This window comes from Hemicordylus capensis, chromosome 3 (assembly GCF_027244095.1).
Source record: "Hemicordylus capensis ecotype Gifberg chromosome 3, rHemCap1.1.pri, whole genome shotgun sequence".
Classification (NCBI taxonomy): Eukaryota; Metazoa; Chordata; class Lepidosauria; order Squamata; family Cordylidae; genus Hemicordylus; species Hemicordylus capensis.
This window is the reverse complement of record NC_069659.1, coordinates 293,413,928-293,434,571: the sequence shown is the minus strand read 5'-3', so window position 1 is coordinate 293,434,571 and position 20,644 is coordinate 293,413,928. Positions and strand designations below refer to the sequence as shown.

At 46.3% G+C, this 20,644-nt stretch overlaps 2 protein-coding genes across 5 annotated transcripts in view; one reads left to right on the top strand and one right to left on the bottom strand.

The window, feature by feature from the left end:
- The window catches only part of MAP3K13 (mitogen-activated protein kinase kinase kinase 13), a 133,542-nt gene that overhangs the window by 76,594 nt on the left and 36,304 nt on the right, over positions 1 to 20,644 (bottom strand). The gene's annotated exons all lie outside the window — the stretch shown is intronic.
- The window catches only part of EHHADH (enoyl-CoA hydratase and 3-hydroxyacyl CoA dehydrogenase), a 46,524-nt gene that overhangs the window by 2,022 nt on the left and 23,858 nt on the right, over positions 1 to 20,644 (top strand). For 2 of the 4 annotated variants that reach the window (XM_053311953.1, XM_053311955.1), the window contains exons 2-5: positions 11,120 to 11,223; positions 13,082 to 13,257; positions 18,588 to 18,699; positions 20,064 to 20,168. In XM_053311953.1, coding sequence (XP_053167928.1) covers positions 11,120 to 11,223; positions 13,082 to 13,257; positions 18,588 to 18,699; positions 20,064 to 20,168 — 497 coding nt within the window. Of the gene's footprint in view, positions 1 to 8,668; positions 8,958 to 11,119; positions 11,224 to 11,863; positions 12,069 to 13,081; positions 13,258 to 18,587; positions 18,700 to 20,063; positions 20,169 to 20,644 lie in introns of those variants that run through there. The other 2 variants (XM_053311954.1, XM_053311956.1) reach the window with 2 other exon arrangements.

Below are 20,644 nucleotides of genomic sequence, written 5' to 3'. Positions count from 1 at the left end.
ACTGGCTTTTAATGGTGTCATGCCTAAGTTGCTTTCCTTCCTCCCCGCAGCCTTCTTGGGCAACTTAGTCTCAAAGACAGGAGTTGACTAGCTTTTTGGAGATTTCATCCCTGAGCCACTTACAGACCGTTGTGGCAACTTAGTCTCCAAAATAAGGAATAGCTGACTCTTAGGGGTTTCATGCCTGAGCCATTTTCCCTCCCAAGAGTCCTGTGGTACAGCTTTGCCTGATAGGGTGTGGTTGGCTTTTAAGTGCTTCATGCCCCAGATAGCCCTGTAAGACAGTTTTGGCAACAAAGATAGGGGCTGGCTAGCCTTAAGGTCTTCATGCCTAGGCTGCTTTGCCCTACCAAGAGACCTGTGAGGCAGCTTGTTTTTAAACATAGAGCCATGTTGGCTTTCAGGGGCTTCATGCCTGAGTCGCTTTACTCCCCCCCCCCCCGATAGCCTTGTATAAGAAGAGCCTTGTTGGATCTGGCCCAAGGCCTGTCTGGTCCATCGTCCTGTTTCCCACAGTCTCCCACCAGATGCTTCGGGGAGGTCCACAAGCAGGGTATGAAGTTGTGCCCCTCTCCTGCAGTTGCTCTCCTGCAACTGGTTTTTTTTGGAGGCATCCTACTGGGCAATAGTGTCTCGCTGGCTTTGAGGGGCTTCAGGCCCAAGTCATTTTTACTCCCCAGACAGCCCTGTGTGACAGTGAAGTCTAAAATATAAGGTTAGGGTGGCTTTTAGGGGCTTCATATCTGAGCCAGTTTCTCTTCCAAAGAGCCCTATGGGGAAGCTTAGTCTTAAACATAGAGGCTGGCTAGCTTTTATGGGGTTTATGCTTGATCCATTTCCATCCCTGTGGGGCAGCTTTATGTCAAAGACAGGAGCTGGCTGGCTTTTAGGGGCTTCCTGCCTGAGTCACTTTACCCTGCTCCTGGATAGATCTGTGGGGCAACTTAGTCTTAATGACAGAGGATGGCTGCCTTTTAGCGGCTTCTGAGCCACTCCTTCCCAACAGCCCTGTCGGGTAGCTTAGTCTTAAAGATAGGGGCTGGCTTTTTTGGCAGAGGGCTTCATGCCTGAGCAAGTTTATGTTCCTAACAGCCCCACGCCCGTCAGCTAAGTCTCTGATATAGTGCTGCATGCATTTTGAGTGCTGCATGCAACCAGGTTTCATGTTTGATCTTGGCCGGTGTCCTGCATGTTGCTGCCCCAGCAGGCCTTTTTGTTTCCAGGCCCTGGACAATCCCACCACCGCACCCCACATGGAATCAACTATTTCCTCTCTTCAGAAGGGGTTAGGTACGGTAGCTTCCTGTCTGTAGCAAATTATTGTCTCTTTTCTAGATATTCTTTTTCCTGGTGCACTGTTTGGTTTGACTATCATATTTACCCAACAGAAGACGACTCTGAATTTAAGTCTATTCCCTTTTAAAAAGTACAGATTAAATATAGGTTATACCTGTATTTACCAAAAGGAAGTGGACTCTAAATTTAAGATGATACCTCCCCCCATTTTTAACATCAAAGAACTTGAAAAAAGCCTAGTCTTGGATTCAGGTAAATACAATATTGTGCTTTTATTACCTTTGTTGTCTTTTCTGACCTTTGGCTTATTGCTTAATTGCAAATTTCTGGCTTGTCTGCCTGACTTGGCCTGAAACCCGTTCTTGACTGACTTTCTGCTTGATAAAGTATTTCTGCAATCTGACCTAAATGTACATCTTTTGACGAGATTATAGCAATTTCTGACCCCTAATATAGGCAGAGTAAGGGTAGTGACTACACTAGGAAAGACTGAGCATAATCCCTTATTGCCAGTTCTGAAGTTATTTTGGTCTTTTGCAAATTAAAAAAACAAACAAACCACTTTCCCCCGCAACAAGTCTTGGCCTTGTTTGTGTGGAAAGTGACAGTGTTCAGTTTGTGATCTTCTCTCTTAATGTTCCAAATTCCCTCCCTGGCACCTGCAAGATAGGGCTGAGAGAGACTCCTGCCTGCAACCATGGAGAAGCCACTGCCAGTCTGTGTAGAGACAATACTGAGCTAGATGGACCAATGGTCTGACTCTGTATATGGCAGCTTCCTATGTTCCTAATGTAGACTTACTCTGCCAAAATTTATGTATGGTGGTAAAATCCAATTTCACCTGTGCACGAAAAAGAGCACACCCAGCTTCAGTGGCTGATGCTTGATACCACTTTTTCTAATGAGAGTGCTTAGTGGCATTAGGTGAGGGAAATATCAGACTGGGGTTTTGGTTTACATACTATCCTCCCTCCCCATGTCAGTATGCCTCCCAGCTCTGACCATCTGCGGATCAGGAACCCTGCATAGTTGGGGTTCCCGATCACATTGAATGTCTGACCATCTGCATACCATCTGTACTGCATACAGTACATGCCCCTCTTCAGACCTTTAGCTTAATATGCAAAGGTTGGAGGGCAGGCTTGCAGATGGTGAGGGCAACCCTATCTCCTGCTCCCACGCACACAGAGCTGTAGATGTAGAGGGTTCTTTATGAACAAGGCTATTGTTTCTAGGGTTACTATATTTTTAGGCCACTGCATTGTCTCTGTTCTTGTAGCTACTCTATCTCTTGACCAGCATTCCTAGTATTCATCTCTTAAAAGGTTCCATAGCATATAGCCCCTCCTGTCCTTAAGTGTTTTGATGTTGCTTTAAAAGCCCCCATTTCTGATTAGTCCCCTCTTTTCGTGTGGGATGGTTAATGTTTTAACAGTAGTCCACTGGTTAATATGCAATCACAAAGCCTCATGTTTCTGGACTTTGGATACTACCAGTTGTGCCAAAGTAATGATTCTACTATTAAGTACTAGAACACTCTTCGGGGTGCTTGTTCTATCTCATGTTGAACAGACATGTTGAATGGGCAACCCAGCCCCAGACTTTGATTTTTCATTGCTGTGAAGATTTCCTGCTAATTGCTACACACCAAATAATCCACTCATAATAAGGAAAAATCACATAGATGTTAATTGTCTTTTTCTTTTAACTATCAATCAGATAAATCTCAGGGATGCTACACTGACAGTATAGAATTTTGGTGTACAGACTTCATTTTCCGAGGCATGGGGAGGGCATCCTAACTTGACGGGTTGTCAATCCCTTCATGCTTCAACACAGGACCAATCAGAGAACTTCTCTGATATCACTATGCCGTGCCAGCCTCCATTATCCCAGTTCCCGTCCTGTCTTTGCTTCTGGACGGTCCTTTTTTCTGCCAGCCTCCTCAGATAGATTATTCTTCATTCTTCCCTTCTTACTCTCTCTTTTTTCTCTGTGTGCAAGGGAAGGGAGTCGTTCTTTTCCTCTTCTTGTCTTTCCATTAAAAAAAAACAAAACACCTCTCTAAATCCCTTTCTCTTCTCTCATGGATCCCTCACACTGCGGGGATATGCTGCAGGGAGCTCTTTCGGAGGGCCTCTTATTGGAGTCCCCAGCTTTTTCTGCTCCTCCGACTTGCTCCGTTGCAGCCGCGGGTCCGGAGGCTCTTGCTGAAGGCGCGGCTGCAAAAGCTCTGAGACGGCTTCGCGCCTAGAGCTGGCTCCGCCACGCAAAGCAGCCAAGAAATCCAAACATCTTAAGGAACCTGTTGAAGGCAAAAAGAAAAAGAAAAGGAAGCTGGCCTCCGGCGGGGTTCCGCTAAGCGAGAGGCTACAGCTGCAAGCAGTCAGGGCTCAATTGCCCTTATTGGCAGTTGCCAATATTCCTGTGCAAACCTCGGCGGCCATTTTAGAAGTCTCGGCTGCCGTTCCGTCCGTTATTACTCACACAGAAAATACCTCCCAGGGAACAAGCAGCAATTTACCTCACGGTGGTCACTCTATGGCCGATGTGACTAAGGGGCCAAACGGCGAGCTCCTTTCCTCCGGTGAGTTGAAATGGCTGGGGGAGTTTGTTTCTAAGCGTTGCATGGCAGTGGTTTCTCCCTTGTTGGAGCGGTTTGGTGCATCTCAATCGGTGCCTGAGGCACCCGTTTTTCCGGCCCCTGTGATGCCCGTAGCGCCTATCGCTATGGTGCCTGTGTTTTCGCGACGTCCTAGGCGTCCATCCTTCTCTTCCTCTCCCGATTCCAGTCCTTTGCGAGGGGTCATTCCACCCGGGGAGCTCATCCACTCCCATTGCCCTTCCAGATGTAGGCAACGTAAAAGGAGAAAGTTTTCCTCTTCGGACTCGGGAGAGAAAGTCAGGGTGGTTCCCCCCCCTCCCCATACCCCTTTAGTGCCAGCAGCTCCTGTCACTATTCCCCAACGTCCTTCTGGCTCCCCAAGTGATTCTGATTCCTCTGCAGTGGGGAGAGAGGAAGGAGAACTGTCTGATGAACATTCTCCCCCTTCAGAAAGACCTTCTACTACACTGTGTTCTCTGTGGCTGAATTTGAGGTTTTGTTGGCTAAAGCCAAGAGGGCTATTAAGGACGTGATTCCTGAACCAGGGGCACCCTCCACATCAGGTTTAGATCAGGAGGTGTTTCCTTCTACCTCCACAGCTGCGGCAACCGTTCCTTTCCCTAGCTTATTTAAGGAAGTAATGCTGGCGGAATGGGGCCCCCCAGTTATTTCTAAGTCCGTCATATCTGTACCTAAGTAGTTGTATAATTTACCTGCAGATGTCATGTCTTTGTTAGCTGTTCCCATTATAGATGGGCCCGTGGCTCAATTGGTGTCCGGAGCCTTGCTGAACAAGGAGGGAGACGAGTTCTTGAAGGCTCCTGAAGAGAAGAAAGCAGACCATCTGCTCAGGAAGGGTCATGAAGCCTCAGCCACCGTCATCAGAAATGCCGCCACAAATTCCATTTTTGCCAGAGCGTCTATACTCTGGGCCAAGGAGTTGGTAAAGTTGGTGCCATCTGAGAATCTGAGACTTCGCCAGGGTCTTTACAAGCTGGCTAGGGCTGCGGCATTGATGGCTGATTCCAGTCTCGATTGCCTACAACATGCCTCCTGGGCAATGGCAGCAGGGGTTTCAGTTAGGCGAGGTCTCTGGTTGCGACATTGGAAGGTCGATAATAAGTCCAAAGTAGCCCTGGCAGCAACACCTTTTTTAGGGGGAAAGTTATTTGGCGAGTCGCTAGAACCCGTGTTAGTGGAGACCAGTGATAAGAAGAAGGCGATGCCCACTGGGTGTGGGGATTCTCATAGGGAGTTCAGAGGCAGTTCTTCCTCCTTTCACGCTTCCTTTCGTCCCTACAGGAATTCCAACCGATCGGGTTTGCCTGGATTCAGAGACAACAACAGAGATAGAGACAACAGGCCTTTCGCCTTCCGTGGCTCCTGGAGGGCCCCTTGGTCGGGCAGAGGCCGAGGGGCAAACAGAAACAGGTCCAATGCCTTTTCCAGCGCACATGACGCCAAGAACCGTAAGACATGACTCTCTCCTGGTGGGGGGCCGCCTTCTGAACAGGTGGGGGCTCTCCACTTCCAATCGGTGGGTGATGCATACAGTCACCCACGGTTATTTCACAGACTTTGTCCAAACTCCTCATGATTTTCTGTTCTTGACTCCTGTTCCCAAAAACAATTCCAAACGTCTCCTGAAAGATCAGGCGATCAACCATCTCTTAGAGATTCGGGCTATAGAGATGGTCCCAGAGTCGGAGTCTGGGCGGGGCGTGTACTCTCTGCTTTTCTTGGTTCCCAAGAAGGACGGCTCCTGGCGGGCAATTTTGAACTTAAAGCGTCTGAACAGGTTCATGAGGAAAAGAACCTTTCGAACAGAGTCTCTGAAGTCTATCAAGCGGGCGGTCCATCCAAAAGATTGGCTTTCTTCTATAGACTTATCAGAGGCCTACCTCCATGTTCCCGTTCATCCGAGCAGTCGGTGTTTTCTGAGGTTTGCCTACTGTCGGCAGCACTACCAGTACAGGGTGCTTCCCTTCGGTCTGTCATTGGCCCCTCGCGTCTTCACGAAACTGATGGTCGCTGTAATAACTTATGCCCGCCAGCAGGGCATACATACCTATCCGTATTTGGATGACATTCTCGTGAGATCAGAGTCCCATCAACAGGCCGTCGACAATGTGTCCCGCACGGTGCAGATCCTGGAGGCACACAGGTTCGTCATCAACAAAAACAAGAGTCACCTTCAGCCCTCCCGTGTGCTTCGACATCTGGGAGTGCTCTTCAACACGGAGGAGGCCTCGGTCTCCCTTCCATTGGAGCGGTAGAACAAGCTCAAATCCGCCATTGCTCCTTGGATGGTGAAGAGGAAGGGAGATCTTATGTCGCTGGCGCAAATCCTGGGTCAGATGATTGCATGCCTGGATTGCACGCCCTGGGCCAGGTGGCATTCAAGGCCCCTACTGTGGTTTCTCCTTCCTTTCCAGTCATCGATAATGGAGAAGCTCCACGTGTCCTTATCCCTGCCGCGCAAGGTCAGAGACTCTTTCCATTGGTAGCTCTCCCCGGCTCTGCAATCGGGTCTTCCCTTGGACGATCCTCGGAAGATCATAGTTATGACGGATGCCAGTCTGTCTGGCTGGGGGGCACACTCTTCAGGCAACCACACACAGGGGTTGTGGGAACTGAGGGATCTTCGTTTCAACATAAATTGGCTGGAATTGAAGGTCGTTTGTCTTGCTCTTCTACATTTTCAGGACCTTGTGTGGAGGCGTCACGTTCTGATAAGAACAGACAATGTCACAGCCAAAGCTCATGTAAACCATCAGGGTGGCACCAGGTCTCGGGCACTGATGGAGGCGGACCTGCTTTTGGCGTGGGCGGAGGCGAACTTGTGTTCTCTGACGGCCGAGCATCTCAGCGGACAGGAGAACATCCAAGCAGACTGGCTAAGCCACCAGAGGATGGATCCGGCAGAGTGGTCTCTGCTTCCAGAGGTGTTCAATCTTCTATCAGTCAGGTTCAGGAATCCTCTGGTGGACCTATTTGCCTCCGCGACCAATGCCAAACTTCCAAGTTTCTTCACCAGGCACCTCTGCAGTCAAGCGGAGCAGGTGGATGCTCTGGTCTCGCCATGGCCTCCCGGGTTGCTCTACACCTTTCCACCAGTTCTAATTCTGGGCTTGGTGATTTGGAAGATCGTGTCAGAAAAGGCGGAAGTCATACTCATTGCTCCATATTGGCCGCGCAGACCTTGGTTCTCCGATCTGATGACCTTGTCGATCTGGTCTCCGTGGCCGCTCCCATCCAGGAGGGACCTGTTGTTGCAGGGTCCTCTATTCCACCCAGATGTCGAATGGCTGAGACTTCACGCCTGGCAGTTGAGCGCGAGAGCCTACTTCGAAAAGGTTATTCCAAGGGTGTACAAGATACTATTCTGGCATCCCATAGATCTTCCACTTCTCGCATATACTAACTTACCTGGGCTGCTTTTGTGGCTTGGTCATCAGTGCGTCTGGTCTCTCCGGTGGTGGTGGGGGTTCCAGAGGTTTTAGATTTCCTCCAGTCAGGTTTGGATAAGGGTCTCCGCCCAAATACATTAAGACGCCAGGTGTCTGCCCTTGCCTCGGTTCTGGATTTGAGGGATCCTACCTCAGGGTTTGCATTCTCATCTCACTAGGTTTTTGCGGGAGGCAAACAACTTAGCTCCCCCTCCAATTAACAGGTTTCCCACTTGGGATATGAATGTTGTTTTGAACGCCTTGACCAAATCTCCCTTTGAACCTATCAATTCCATTGCTTTGCGTTGGCTATCTTTTAAGGTTTTATTTTTGGTAGCCATAACATCCTCGAGAAGGGTTTCGGAGTTAGCTGCTCTTTCAGTTAGAGATGAGTTATGTGTTTTCCAGAAAGAGGCGGTTGTTTTAAAGTTGGACCCCACCTTTTTACCTAAAGTAAACCCCTGCTAACTGGGCAAACAGGCACCTTTTACCGTGGTGCTTCTCTTTATTTAGCAGGGGGAGAGTAACTGGCCCTATTCACCCCCAGCACAGTACTTCCAGTGACTGTTGCTGGTGTGTGTCTTAAGTTTCTTTTTAGAATGTGAGCCCTTTGGGGACAGGGAGCCATCTTATTTGTTAGTTATTTCTCTTTGTAAACCGCCCTGAGCCATTTTTGGAAGGGCGGTATAGAAATCGTATTATTTTTCACAGAAGTCAGGAAGTTGTGTTGCCATCCTTTTGTCCAAAGCCGGTTCACCCGAAGGAGCGGGTCTGGCATAAGTTGGATGTTCGAAGAGTTTTGAGAGTTTATATAAGTAGGACTAAGTCCTTCAGGAAGACTGATTATCTGTTTGTTTCTTTTCAGACTCGTTCTCTCGGTTCCAAGGCTTCAAAGGTGTCCTTGGGACATTGGATTAGAGCCGCCATTTCCTCGGCTTATGAAGCAGGCGGTTTTTCTGTTCCTAAAGGTCTCACTGCTCATTCCACGAGAAGTGCAGCTGCATAGGCAGCTTTTTCGGCTCGGGTCCCGTTAGAGGAGATCTGTAGGGTGGCCACATGGAGTTCCATTACTCCTTTTGTTAAGCACTACAAGATACCTTCCACCTACGAGTCACAGGCGGCGGTTGGGAGGACGGTTTTACAGCAAGTGGTTTGAACATCCGCTTGTCCCTCCCTGTGCCTAGTTCTAGCTTGGTTACGTCCCGTCAAGTTAGGATGCCCTCCCCATGCCTCGGAAAAAGAAACATTGGTAGACTTACCGTGAAGTGTTCTTTTTCGAGGTATGGGGAGGGCATCCGGCCCTCCCGCGGATTCTGTATGTTGTGGGTTGCTGTCTTCGTCTGCGGGTGGCGGCCGACTCCCTGGGTTATAGTTTCTGCTATCCCTGTGGTTCCTTTCATTCCTGTTTTTTTCAGAGTCTTACCTTTTTGAGCTGTCTTAGTGTTCTATTTAAGTATTTTTGCAGTCCCGGAACTGGGATAATGGAGGCTGGCACGGCATAGTATATCAGAGAAGTTCTCTGATTGGTCCTGTCTTGAAGCATGAAGGGATTGACAACCCGTCAAGTTAGGATGCCCTCCCCATACCTCGAAAAAGAACACTTCACTGTAAGTCTACCAATGTTTCTTTTGAATACAATAGGACTTAAAAAAAAAAAAAAAACTTCTCCTACCTGTGTCACATTTTGAAGAGTTGTTATTCTTTGTGTTCAGTCTAGCAACCCAACCCTATACATATTTTCTTGGAAGTCCCAGAGTGTTCAGTGGGGTTTACTTTAAATAAGTGTTCAAATGATAATGTATTTACCCAAATCAAAGATTATTCTGAATTTAAGAATGACCTCCTTAAAAAGTAGAGGTTAAATAGCAGATTATACCTGCATTTACTCAAAAGAAATGGGACTCTAAATTTAAGACAATTTAACTTCCCGATTTCTGATATCAAAAAACTTGGGGGAAAACCTGGCCTTGGTTTCAGGTAAATACAGTATAACCTAAATCCATATTTAGCACATTCCAAAGCTTTGGGGCAGCAGCGGAGAAGACCTGTCTCCAAGACAATCCAGTGGCAACTGCAGACAGACCTCTCCTGATGATCTCAATAGACGTTGGGGTTCATGACGAAGAAGAAGTTATCTTAAATACCCAGGGCCGAAGCCATTTAGGGCTTAATAAGTTATAACCAGCACCTTGTATTTTGCCTGTAAACTTATCAGCAGCCATTGTAGCTCTTTCAATATGGGAATAACACGGTCTCTCCAAAATGACCCAGAGACCAACCTAGCTGCCGTATTCTGGACCAACTGTAGTTTCTGGACTACATACAAGGGTAGTCCCACATAGAGCACATTACAGTAATCCAGTCTGGAGGTTACCAGGATATGTACCACTGTTCTGAGGTCATTTATCTCAAGAAATGGACACAGCTGGCGTATCAGCCGAAGCTGATAGAAGGCACTTCTGGCCATTGCCTCAACCTGGGACACCAGGGAGAGGCTTGGACCCAGAAGCATCCCCACACTGCGTACCTGTTCCTTCCGGGGAAGTGTGACCCCATCCAGAACAGGCAGATCAAACAAGTCTATCAAGTTTCGACCCCACACAATGAGTACCTCCGTCTTATCTGGGTTCAATCTGTTTGTTATCCCTCATCCAGCCCATCACTGCCTCCAGGCAGGCATTTAGGAAGGTTATGCCCTCTCCTGATTATGTTGACATTAACAAAGACGCTTATTTCAGCATTTTGGGAAGGCTTCCAAAACAAAAAAAATTTCTTTAAATTTCAGCTTATTATTTTAAATACATTGCCTTGGAGAAAACCTGCTTTTCTAGATATTGCAAGCAGCATGTGAAGCAACAGTTTCTCTTTTAAAAAAAAAAAGATGGGTGTGTGTGTGTGTGTGATATCCACTTGAAAACATACCTATTGTACTTCTAATATACTATTGGACACATTTCCAGAAGTTAATCCTATGTGATGTGTGGCACAAAGGTCTCTTATGCCACAAATATGTGGATCAGGCAGCGTGCCTCCAAGTTGGTGGTAATTAACAGGTTGTTTTCAGGTGGACAGTTTCAGAAGCTGTTGTGGATTTCCATTAGCAATAGCAATAGCACTTACATTTATATACCGCTCTATAGCTGGAAGCTCTCTAAGTGGTTTACAATGATTTAGCATATTGCCCCCCAACATTCTGGGTACTCATTTTACCGACCTCGGAAGGATGGAAGGCTGAGTCAACCTTGAGCCCCTGGTCAGGATCGAACTTGTAACCTTCTGGTTACAGGGCGGCAGTTTTACCACTGCGCCACCAGGGGCTCTTGCAAGTGTAGAAGTTGTGGGTCAGTTCAGATGTCATGTGAAGCCAAATGGAATCCTTGTTTTGCTTATTGTCTCTTAACCATGGTCATGTGCAATCCATCTCTCCATGCATGAGGAGTGCAAGAATTCTACTTTTAATCATGACTTAGAACAAAGAAGGATATTTTGTAATGCCCAAACTGGGCAATTGGCTTATTCTAAGTTTGCAAATAAACCAGGATCTGAAGCAGGTATTGTATCAATGGGATGGTTTGACACTATGTCTGAAATAAGCCATTATATGCACATTGGTTTAACCAATTAGTCTATTAGAACGTAGGCTGTTCTGTGCTGAGGTAGGTAGGAGACAGTTTGGATAGAGTCTTCACGGAGGATTTCTACATTGATCTCATAACTGTATCTCCCCCAGTATAGTAACTGTTTTAAGTGACCATTATATTTCTTTTAGTGCTGTAACAATGCGAGCTTTAGAGCAAGCAGTAAAACGTGCAAATATCGATCCTACTGTGAAAGCTGTTGTGATATGTGGAGCAAATGGAAAATTCAGTGCAGGTAAGAGCCTTTGAATTAAATACCTGTTCCTGTTAAATACTGTTGTTTTTTGCCGCTATGGTTTTGCCATTGGAATTGACTGCATTCTTGGTATTTGCTTTTTTTTTTTTAAGCTATCTAATTAAATTCCAAAAATTGTTAAGTTGAGAGATGCATGTAAGTGGCACTACCTTAAATATACTAAACAAAAGTAGAGCCTGGAATGCCTTCTCATATATCATGCTAAGTGTCTCTTCATCATTGAACAGGTCAGTAGCCAACAGTGCAAAGTGATAACTAAACATAGGGGAATTATTTCTCAGAGTTCCTAAACTGAAGACTCAGATAATTAATTATTATCTCTAATCATGAATCTTACATCACACCTCTTTTCTATACTATTGCTTTCCACTAATTTCCTAACATTCCTAACTTCATTAATTGTTTCTAGATGCCTGCATTTGCCCATACTAAAGAGCATAGGTGGTTTGCTGGCTGGCTTTTCTTCACTGATCAATCTATTGTAATTGAAATCTATTTGTATCAGATTTCATTGGCTGGATTAACATAATCCAACAAAATATAAATTTTTGGATTTAGAACATGGATGTTATAAATCAGCATGCTTCTTTCTTCCTCCTCATCTTGCACACCCAGGAACCTAGTTAGTTAAATCACAACTCTGTGTGATACCAGGGACTTTGATTTAACTATGGTTTACAAACCAAAAATTGAAACTGTGATTTAACTAATCTGAATTCTTCAATCACAGTTCTGTGCTGTGCTGGAACTGCAGAGAAAGGGAGAGGAGGGAACCTATGGACTCAACACTCCTTGCTGCTCTTTTTCTGATCTAAAAAATGATGGTTTGTTGGACCATGTGAATATAACTATTAACTTATCCCTATAACGACTAACATTTAATCTTGTTTTAATTTTACTATCAACAATTTTGTTTTCCCTAAATTGTCAGTAGAAATGTTGAATGTGTAATTCAGCAGAACACATACATAAAAGATTTCATAACAGAAATTTCTGCATAGTGATCTTGGTTCAACTTCTAGTATTACTTTTAAATATAACACATTAAAAACATCTCAAGGGCAGATCACTGTCCATTTTCATTAGTACCTTTGGTAGTTTCAAAGGTTGATTGGAGGTGACCAAAGAGTAATTTCTTCCAATCCCTTCCACAAAGCAGATTCATCCACCTACAGATGATTTCCCATGGTGCAACACTCTATGCTTAGTGAATGACCCACTAGATGTTTTATATCAAAATTTATCTTGGTCAACTTCTGTATCATGAAAAACTCATTCAAAAGGCACAGATTTTTTGAATGTGTGATTCAGTTAGGATATTCTTTTTTTATTTTTAGTTTTCAGATATCAGTTGTTCATAATGAAATGTTTATTCTAAGAATTTCAGTTACAGCATTTGTTACATATGACTGCCTACCTCCAAAGTTCTATAAAGAGTCCCTGAGACAGAAAATACAGGCCATGTTTTCCATGAGACAGTTTCTGTACACAAAATGGATTCTTTAATATCTCAACTTGATTACTTTCCCCTCAAAGTCACTATGTAAAGCTGCCTTCTACTGAGTCCAATCATTAGTCCATTTCTCTCAGTATTACTTGCACTGAGTGGTAACGGCTCACTGAAGTTTCAAAAAAATATCTGGTGATGTCTGGGAGTGAACCTGAGACCTTCCACATGCAAAGCCACTGAGCTTCAGCCCCTCTCCTTTGAAGTCTGTTCTGATTAAAATATGTGAATCAGGGCTGTGTTGGCCATGCCATCATCTGCCAATGAGGGTTTAATTGGCTAGTTATTTTTAGCAATAGTAGATTCTCCAGCTTCATTCAATTTCCGCAGGTGCTGATATCAAAGGCTTTTCCAACAATGACCGAGGAGACATGCCCAGTTTGGAGACAATCATTTCTTTAATAGAGAAGAGTGAAAAGCCAATGGTGGCTGCTATTGAAGGCATGGCATTTGGAGGAGGCCTGGAGGTGGCATTGGGCTGTCATTACAGGATTGCACACATGCAGGTAAAAATGTGTGCATGTGTATTTTATTATAGATACCCCAAAGGTCTTAGTGTAAATCCCCTCCTATGCGTTTGAATCTGAAGTATTACTTCCAACCCCAAGCCACCCTGAACCTTCCGAGCCATAAACCAGGGAAGTTTGAATGATGAAATGCTTTACTAAAATGTTATGGATATTAATTAGAATGAAAATGAAGTTATGACAAATATAGTTCTCATTAGTGAATATTAACCCCAAAAGACAAAGAAATGGACGAACAGAAGGTTATTAACTAGGTTTGAATCAAAAGGATCTCTCAACAAATCAACAATTGGTAAGCAAAGCAATGGTTCAAGATAATGAAGAAAATAGCAAAGAAAATCAAACTTAACTTTAGTTACAACACAAGTAAAATATTACTACTTAAAATTCAATCTTGAGCAAGTGAGATTATAATATATCAAATTGACAACTGTAGTGTTATCCCTTAGGGAGGTCACTTTTGGTTTGATGCAGAAAAGATGACAAAAATACCTGATCCTCTTTTATGATTCAGAACTTCTTGCTTATCTTTCAGTGAAACATGCACAAAACCTGTGAGGCAAAAGCTGATTCTAAGATACCTGAAGTGTAGCCTAGCCAAGAAGCTGAAGAAGAATTGGTGTGCAAGAACAGTAGACCTTTTACAGACCTAACTCTGCATGAAGTACCAAGAGCATTCCCTATAATAGGACATAAAGTAAAGTTGTGCTGTTGAGTTGGTGTCGACTCCTGGCACCAGGAGCCACGTGGCTTTCTTTGGTAGAATACAGGAGGGCCATCTCCCGCGCAGTATGAGATGATGCCTTTCAGCATCTTCCTATATCACTACTGCCTGATATAAGTGTTTCCCATAGTCTAGGAAACATACCAGCAGAGATTCAACCAGGAACCTCTTGCTCCTTAGGCAAGTTACTTACCCACTGTGCTGTTAGGTGGGACTAACCTGATTGGAAATGCAGGAAGTGCTTGTTTTGCCACACCTTACTCAACTCCTGAACAGTAGCAGGAGGCAAGTTTTCAGAGCAACTTTTATTAAATAGCGGCATGCTTTAACACAGTAAAATTCTCACTGATCCACAAAGCCATTCTCCCCCTCTTTCCTGCTATACCATATTACAATATTGATATTGTAATTGTGTCTGTGCCATAAAATGAGACAAAGCAGGTTAGATTATATATCTGTATGTCGATTCATGTCATTTGGTTTTTCTCACTGTGCAATGGAATCCCCATGTCATTTTAACTTGAAGGCAAGGCATGGCAGGTACGGAATTCTTTGCACCTTTAACTACTTAGGTAATAGCCAGTGGTCAGTTATTGCCAAGTTAGCATGCACTGGAAGAAATGAACTCACCCGACTCCCCTCCTGTGAAATTATTTATATATTTATTGTTGCATTTATATACCGCCTTTCGTTAAAAGACAACCCCAAGGCGGTTTACAAAAGTTAAAACATACAATAAAAAGACAATAAAAATATTAAGCTAAAAAATATAAAAACAAACCAAATTCAAAATCTATAAAATACAAGCATAAAAACAATACTACAGGTAAAAACACACAGAAGCAGCAGTAAAAACGATTATGTAAAAGCCTGGATAAAAAGCCAAGTTTTAACAAGCTTTCTAAAAGCCGTGATGGAGTCTGAGGAGCGAATGGCCACTGGGAGAGCATTCCAAAGTCTGGGGGCAGCAACAGAGAAGGCCCTGTCCCGAGTGCACAACAGCCGGGCCTCTCTCATTGTCGGCACCCAGAGCAGGGCCCCCTCAGATGTCCTCGTCAAGCGGGCAGCAACCCTTGGGAGCAGGCGGTCCCTCAAATACCCTGGGCCCAAACCGTTAAGGGCTTTAAAGATCAAAACCAGCACCTTGAATTGGACCCGGAAACGAACCAGCAGCCAGTGCAACTCTTTCAGAATGGGGGTGATGTGCTCCCAATGGGCAGCTCCGGATAAAACCCTAGCTGCTGCATTTTGCACTAGCTGCAGTTTCCGGATATTCTTCAAGGGCAGCCCCACTTAGAGCGTGTTACAGTAATCTAGCCGGACATGACTAAAGCATGGGTACGTGGCCAGATCTGCCTTCTCGAGAAAGGAACGCAGCTGGCGCACTAGCCGAAGCCATGCAAAGGCACCCCTGGCCACCACCTCCACCTGAGCTTCCAAAAGCAGAGCCGGGTCCAGTAGTACCCCCAAGCTGCGTACTTGCTCCTTCAAGGGGAGTGCAACCCCATCCAGAACCGGTAAAATCTCATCCTGATTGGCTCTCCTACTGACCAAAAGTATCTCCGTCTTATCCGGATTCAATTTCAGTTTATTAGCCCACATCCAACCCATCACGGCCTCCAGCCCCCGATTCAGGACATCCACCACCTCCCTAGGATCAGATGACAAGGAGAGATAGAGCTGAGTGTCATCCGCATATTGCTGACAACTCAGTCCAAGTCCCCGGATGACCTCTCCCAGCGGCTTCATGTAGATGTGAAACAGCATGGGGGACAAGACCGATCCCTGCGGGACCCCACAGGCCAACGGCCACGGGGCCGAGCAGTAGTTCCCCACCATCACCTTCTGGACCCTCCCCCCAAGAAAGTACCGGAACCACTGCAACGCAGCGTCTCCGATTCCCATACTCGAGAGGCGGCCCAGAAGGATACCATGGTCGATGGTATCGAACGCCGCCGAGAGGTCCAGCAGAACCAACAGGGACGCGCTCCCCCTGTCTAGTTCCTGGCGTAGGTCATCCACTAGAGTGACCAAGGCAGTCTCAGTCCCATACCCAGGGCAGAAGCCAGATTGAAAAGGGTCCAGATAATCCGTATCATCCAAGACCCTCTGCAGCTGGGACGCCACCACACACTCCATCACCTTGCCCAAAAAGGGAAGGTTAGACACAGGTCTATAGTTATCCAGGTTGGAGGGATCAAGGGAGGGCTTTTTTAATAGTGGTCTTACCACCGCCTCCTTGCATTAATGATCACCTCCAGCCATCTGCCTGTCCCCTCCCTGGCAGCTTTTATTAGCCATGAAGGGCAAGGGTCAAGAGCGCACGAAGTCACCCACACACTGCCCAGGATCTTGTCCACATCCTCAGGCCATACCAACTGAAAAGAATCCAACACAACGGGACCAGATGGGACCAGAGGCACGTCTGCTGGAACTGCCAAAACTCTGGAGTCCAGGTCAGCACGGATGCGAGCGACTTTATCTGCCAAGTGACAGGCAAACTGATCACAAAGAGCTGTAGATGACTCCTCCCCCATTGTCTGGGGGGATGTGTGGAGAAAGGTTTTTACCACACGAAACAGCTCTGTTTGTCTGCACTGAGCAGACGCAATGGAGGCGGAGAAAAAGCATTTCTTCGCCGCCCCCACCGCCACGGAGTAGTCCCTAAAATGGGCTCTAGCTCATGTTCGGTCGGATTCGTCACGATTCTTCCTCCAGCATTGTTCCAGCCGTCGTCCAAGTTGCTTCATCGCCCTAAGCTCCGAGGAAAACCAAGGAGCAGAATGGGCTTGACCAAGCCGGAGAGGGTGTTTAGGAGCAACCGTGTCAACAGCCCGGGCCGTCTCTCTATTCCAGAGATCAACCAGGGCCTCGACAAGGTCACCAGCTCTGGACACTGGAAACTCCCCGAGGGCCGTCTGGAATCCAAGCGGATCCATAAGCCTCCAGGGGCGGACCATCCTAATTGGCCCACCACCCCTGCAGAGGGCAGACGGAGCAGTCAAACTAAACCCCACCAGATGATGATCTGTCCATGACAAGGGAGTCGTCTCAAATTCCCCCACCTCCAGATCATTTATTTCCCAGTCGGCAAAAACCAGATCCAGAGTGTGTCCTGCCACGTGGGTAGGGCCCGATACCAATTGAGACAGGCCCATGGTTGCCATGGAGGCCATGAAATCCTGAGCCACACTCACTAGGGGGGCCTCAGCATGGACATTGAAATTCCCCAAAACAATAAGCCTGGGGGAACCCAAGGCCACCTCCGAGACCACTCCTGCCAGCTCAGGTAGGGAGACTGAAGTGCAGCGGGGTGATCAGTACACCAGCAGAATCCCCAGCCTATCTCGGAGGCCCACCCTCAAGGACAAACACTCAAAATTCTGAGATTGCCTGACCAGACACCTGGAAAAGGGAGGGCCTCTCAAAAGATGACTGCAACGCCTCAAGGCGGGGCTGCTGCACGATCTGGAAACCTGGAGGACAGAGCTGAGCGAGACCAACCCCGCCCAGCCCATCCAACCAGGTCTCCATCATACATACCAGGTCAGCACGCTCATCCACAATCAAATCGTGGATGAGAGAAGTTTTTGCATTAACTGACCTGGCATTCAGCAGCAGCACCCTAATCCTCGAGGGAGTGTTCTCAGAGCTCCCTGGGGTCAGGGGATTGGGAGAAGGGCCGGAAAAAGGAACAGGCCTCAATTGCCTGGACCGTTTTCCCCTGTAACGGCCTGCCCAACTCCCACCGCCATACCTCCCTCTGCCCGCTACCTGTAATATTGCTGCCCCCACTCCATACCCACTTTTTCGCTCTCCCAGACACATCTCCCCAGACTAACCCACCACAGCTTCTTGGCCTAATAAAAACCAGAACCAGACTTTTGCAATCTCTTGCTGGCTTCTTGGTTGCAGGAAGAAAGGTCTTCTGGGCTGCAAGGAGAAAGGTCTTCTGAGCCCCGGGCAGCTCGCCACAAGGACGAGAGCCTTTGTGCTCCTGCCCTTTGGCTCGCGCCAAGAGGCTCGTGCCCTTGGGCCAGCCTGCCCTATATACAAGCAGAAATCTGAGAAATTGCATATGTTCACTTAGAGATTCTATTTCACTGCAAGTTATAGCACTGCCTTTGTTATTGATTTGATTGATTTCCCCCTCTGAATTAATTTTCTCCCCCCTAATTTCATCTTTTTGAAAAAGATGATAGTTCAGGTATTTTTCTTTGAATGGTACAGCTAGCTACCCTCTGCCCCCGGCCATTCCTTAACTCATTTTGTGCCATTTTGTGAACTGTTCTTTTTGACACTTGATCTTAGCTAAAAGGCCAAGAAACAATAACTGTTCTTTTTAAATTAGGGATTCTAGTGTTTTGGTTTGCTCCACTTGAGCATAATAGCATAGTAGCTTTTTTTAAAAGCCCAAAGAGAAGCAAGGCTGCTCCTCTTTCCAAAATCTTAGGATTCTTTACATTTATGTTTTACTTACAGGTCCAGGGATCAAAGTTTGATGGATTAGTTCTAGAAGTGGCTGAACAAGCTTGCTTTGTTGCTTGAGCAGAACTCTTTAATAATTTGTCTCTTTTTGTTCCAGGCTAAGGTAGGTTTGCCTGAGGTCTCCATAGGTTTACTTCCAGGTGCTGGTGGGACTCAACGACTTCCCAGACTGATTGGAGTACCTGCTGCACTTGACATCATCACCACAGGTAAACTCCTTTTAGATGTGAATGCAGAAAAGCAGACGATGTGTGCGTGGGTGTGTAGATACAGATATTCCAAAGCATTGAACATCTTTGCGAATAGTGCAGTAGAAAGCGGCCACAATGAACATATGATTTGTATATTAAAAAAATTATAGGTACAATTCCTGGTATAGCCAGGTAACAAAATCTTGGATAGCAGAACAGGAAATACTTGCTTGGCTTGTGCTGAGCTTGGTTACATGAACCACTGTTCTGACCCAATATAAAACTGCTCCATATAAATGTAAGAGGGGAATGAGCATTTTCAGTAGGGATGTGTCCGAATAGGCTTCGGCACCAGCGGGGGTACTACTTTAAGGGCAGGGGAGGGTGTACTCACCCCCCCGGCCGCGTTTCCCCCACCGGCGCTCTCCAAATTTCAAGCCCCTCGGGGCGGCAGCGTTCCTCCCTGCCGCCCCATTCCCCCCGTCGGCCGGAAGTGGCTGGAAGTGGCAAGCGCACATGCACCCGTCGTGCATGCGCCTGTCGTGTACGCACGACTTCCGGCCACTTCCGGCCGATGGGGGGAATGGGACGGCAGGGAGGAATGCTGCCGCCCCGAGGGGCTTGAAATTTGTAGAGCGCCGGCGGGGGAAACGCGGCGGGGATGGTGGTGAGTACACCCTCCCCTGCCCTTAAAGTAGTACCCCCACCGGTGCCGAAGCACCGAATCCTGCCCCAGCGCCGAAACGTTTCGGAGGCCTTTACAATGGCCTCTGGAACGTTTCGGGCACAAGCCTAATTTTCAGTATTCACTGTTTGCTTATGCTATTTATCTCCTTTGCTGACTGCCCATATCCGCTGGCCTTCAGGCTACTGACCCAAGTAGCCAAACAGGTATGTACAGTCCAGATCAGTCAGCTTGGTTAGTGCCTGAGAGTCAACTTGTTCAGATTGAGGAGCCAGGTCAGAGTCAGCAACTGCAACACCAACTTCTGGCCATCCTTAGTGGTAACATTGTAAACACAACAGCATGGGTCAGCAGTTCCATCTGCTGACAAACTGCTGCAGTGGTGTGGAGAGGAAGAGGCAAGGGATCTGCTTCTAAAGTTCCTGCTTTGAGACCCTTGATGTCCCACAGGCTAGTATTCCACCCTGCTGAGCCCATTGCACTTGTGTTACTAGGGGCTTCCCTTTAGTCTGACTTATCTACTCAAATCTTCTCTTATCTGCTTATTATGCTGCTCAAAAACACGGTCGAGGAATGGTTGACATCAATTTTGTCTGGAGTGGTTACTGCATTCTACAAGAAACACCTTAAAACAGCTGAAAAGCAAGTTGAATTTAAGTGAACAGTGAACTCAGAAGGTCTTACTTCTTTATGCCAGGAAAGCATGTGCCAGCTGCAGAAGCATTAAAACTGGGAATCCTAGATGAGCTCGTGGAAGAAAATACAGTGGAAGCAGCAATGAGCTTTGCAGAAAAAGTATCTGGTAAGAATCCTTGAGTCACCTTAAGTGGCGCAGTGGGGAAATGCTTGACTAACAAGTAGAAGGTTGCTGGTTCGAATCCCCACTGCTATATCGGGCAGCAGCAATATTTAATTGTTGTTTTATGATGTTTTTAATTGTTAATTATTGTTTTATGTTTTATAATTTTTGTTTTAATGATTAATTGATTTTAATGGTGTTTTAATGTAAACCGCCCTGAGCCTTTTGGAAGTGCGGTATAAAAGTTTTAATAATAAATAAAATAAATAAATATAGGAAGATGCTGAAAGGCATCATCTCATACTGTGCAGGCGGAGGCAATGGTAAACACCTCCTGTATTCTACCAAAGAAAACCTCAGGTCTCTGTGGGCGCCAGGAGTCGAAATGGACTCAACGGCACACTTTACCTTTTTTACCTTTAAGAATCCTTACCCATATTGGACACCAGGTACAGAATGTAAAAATGTTTATAATACAC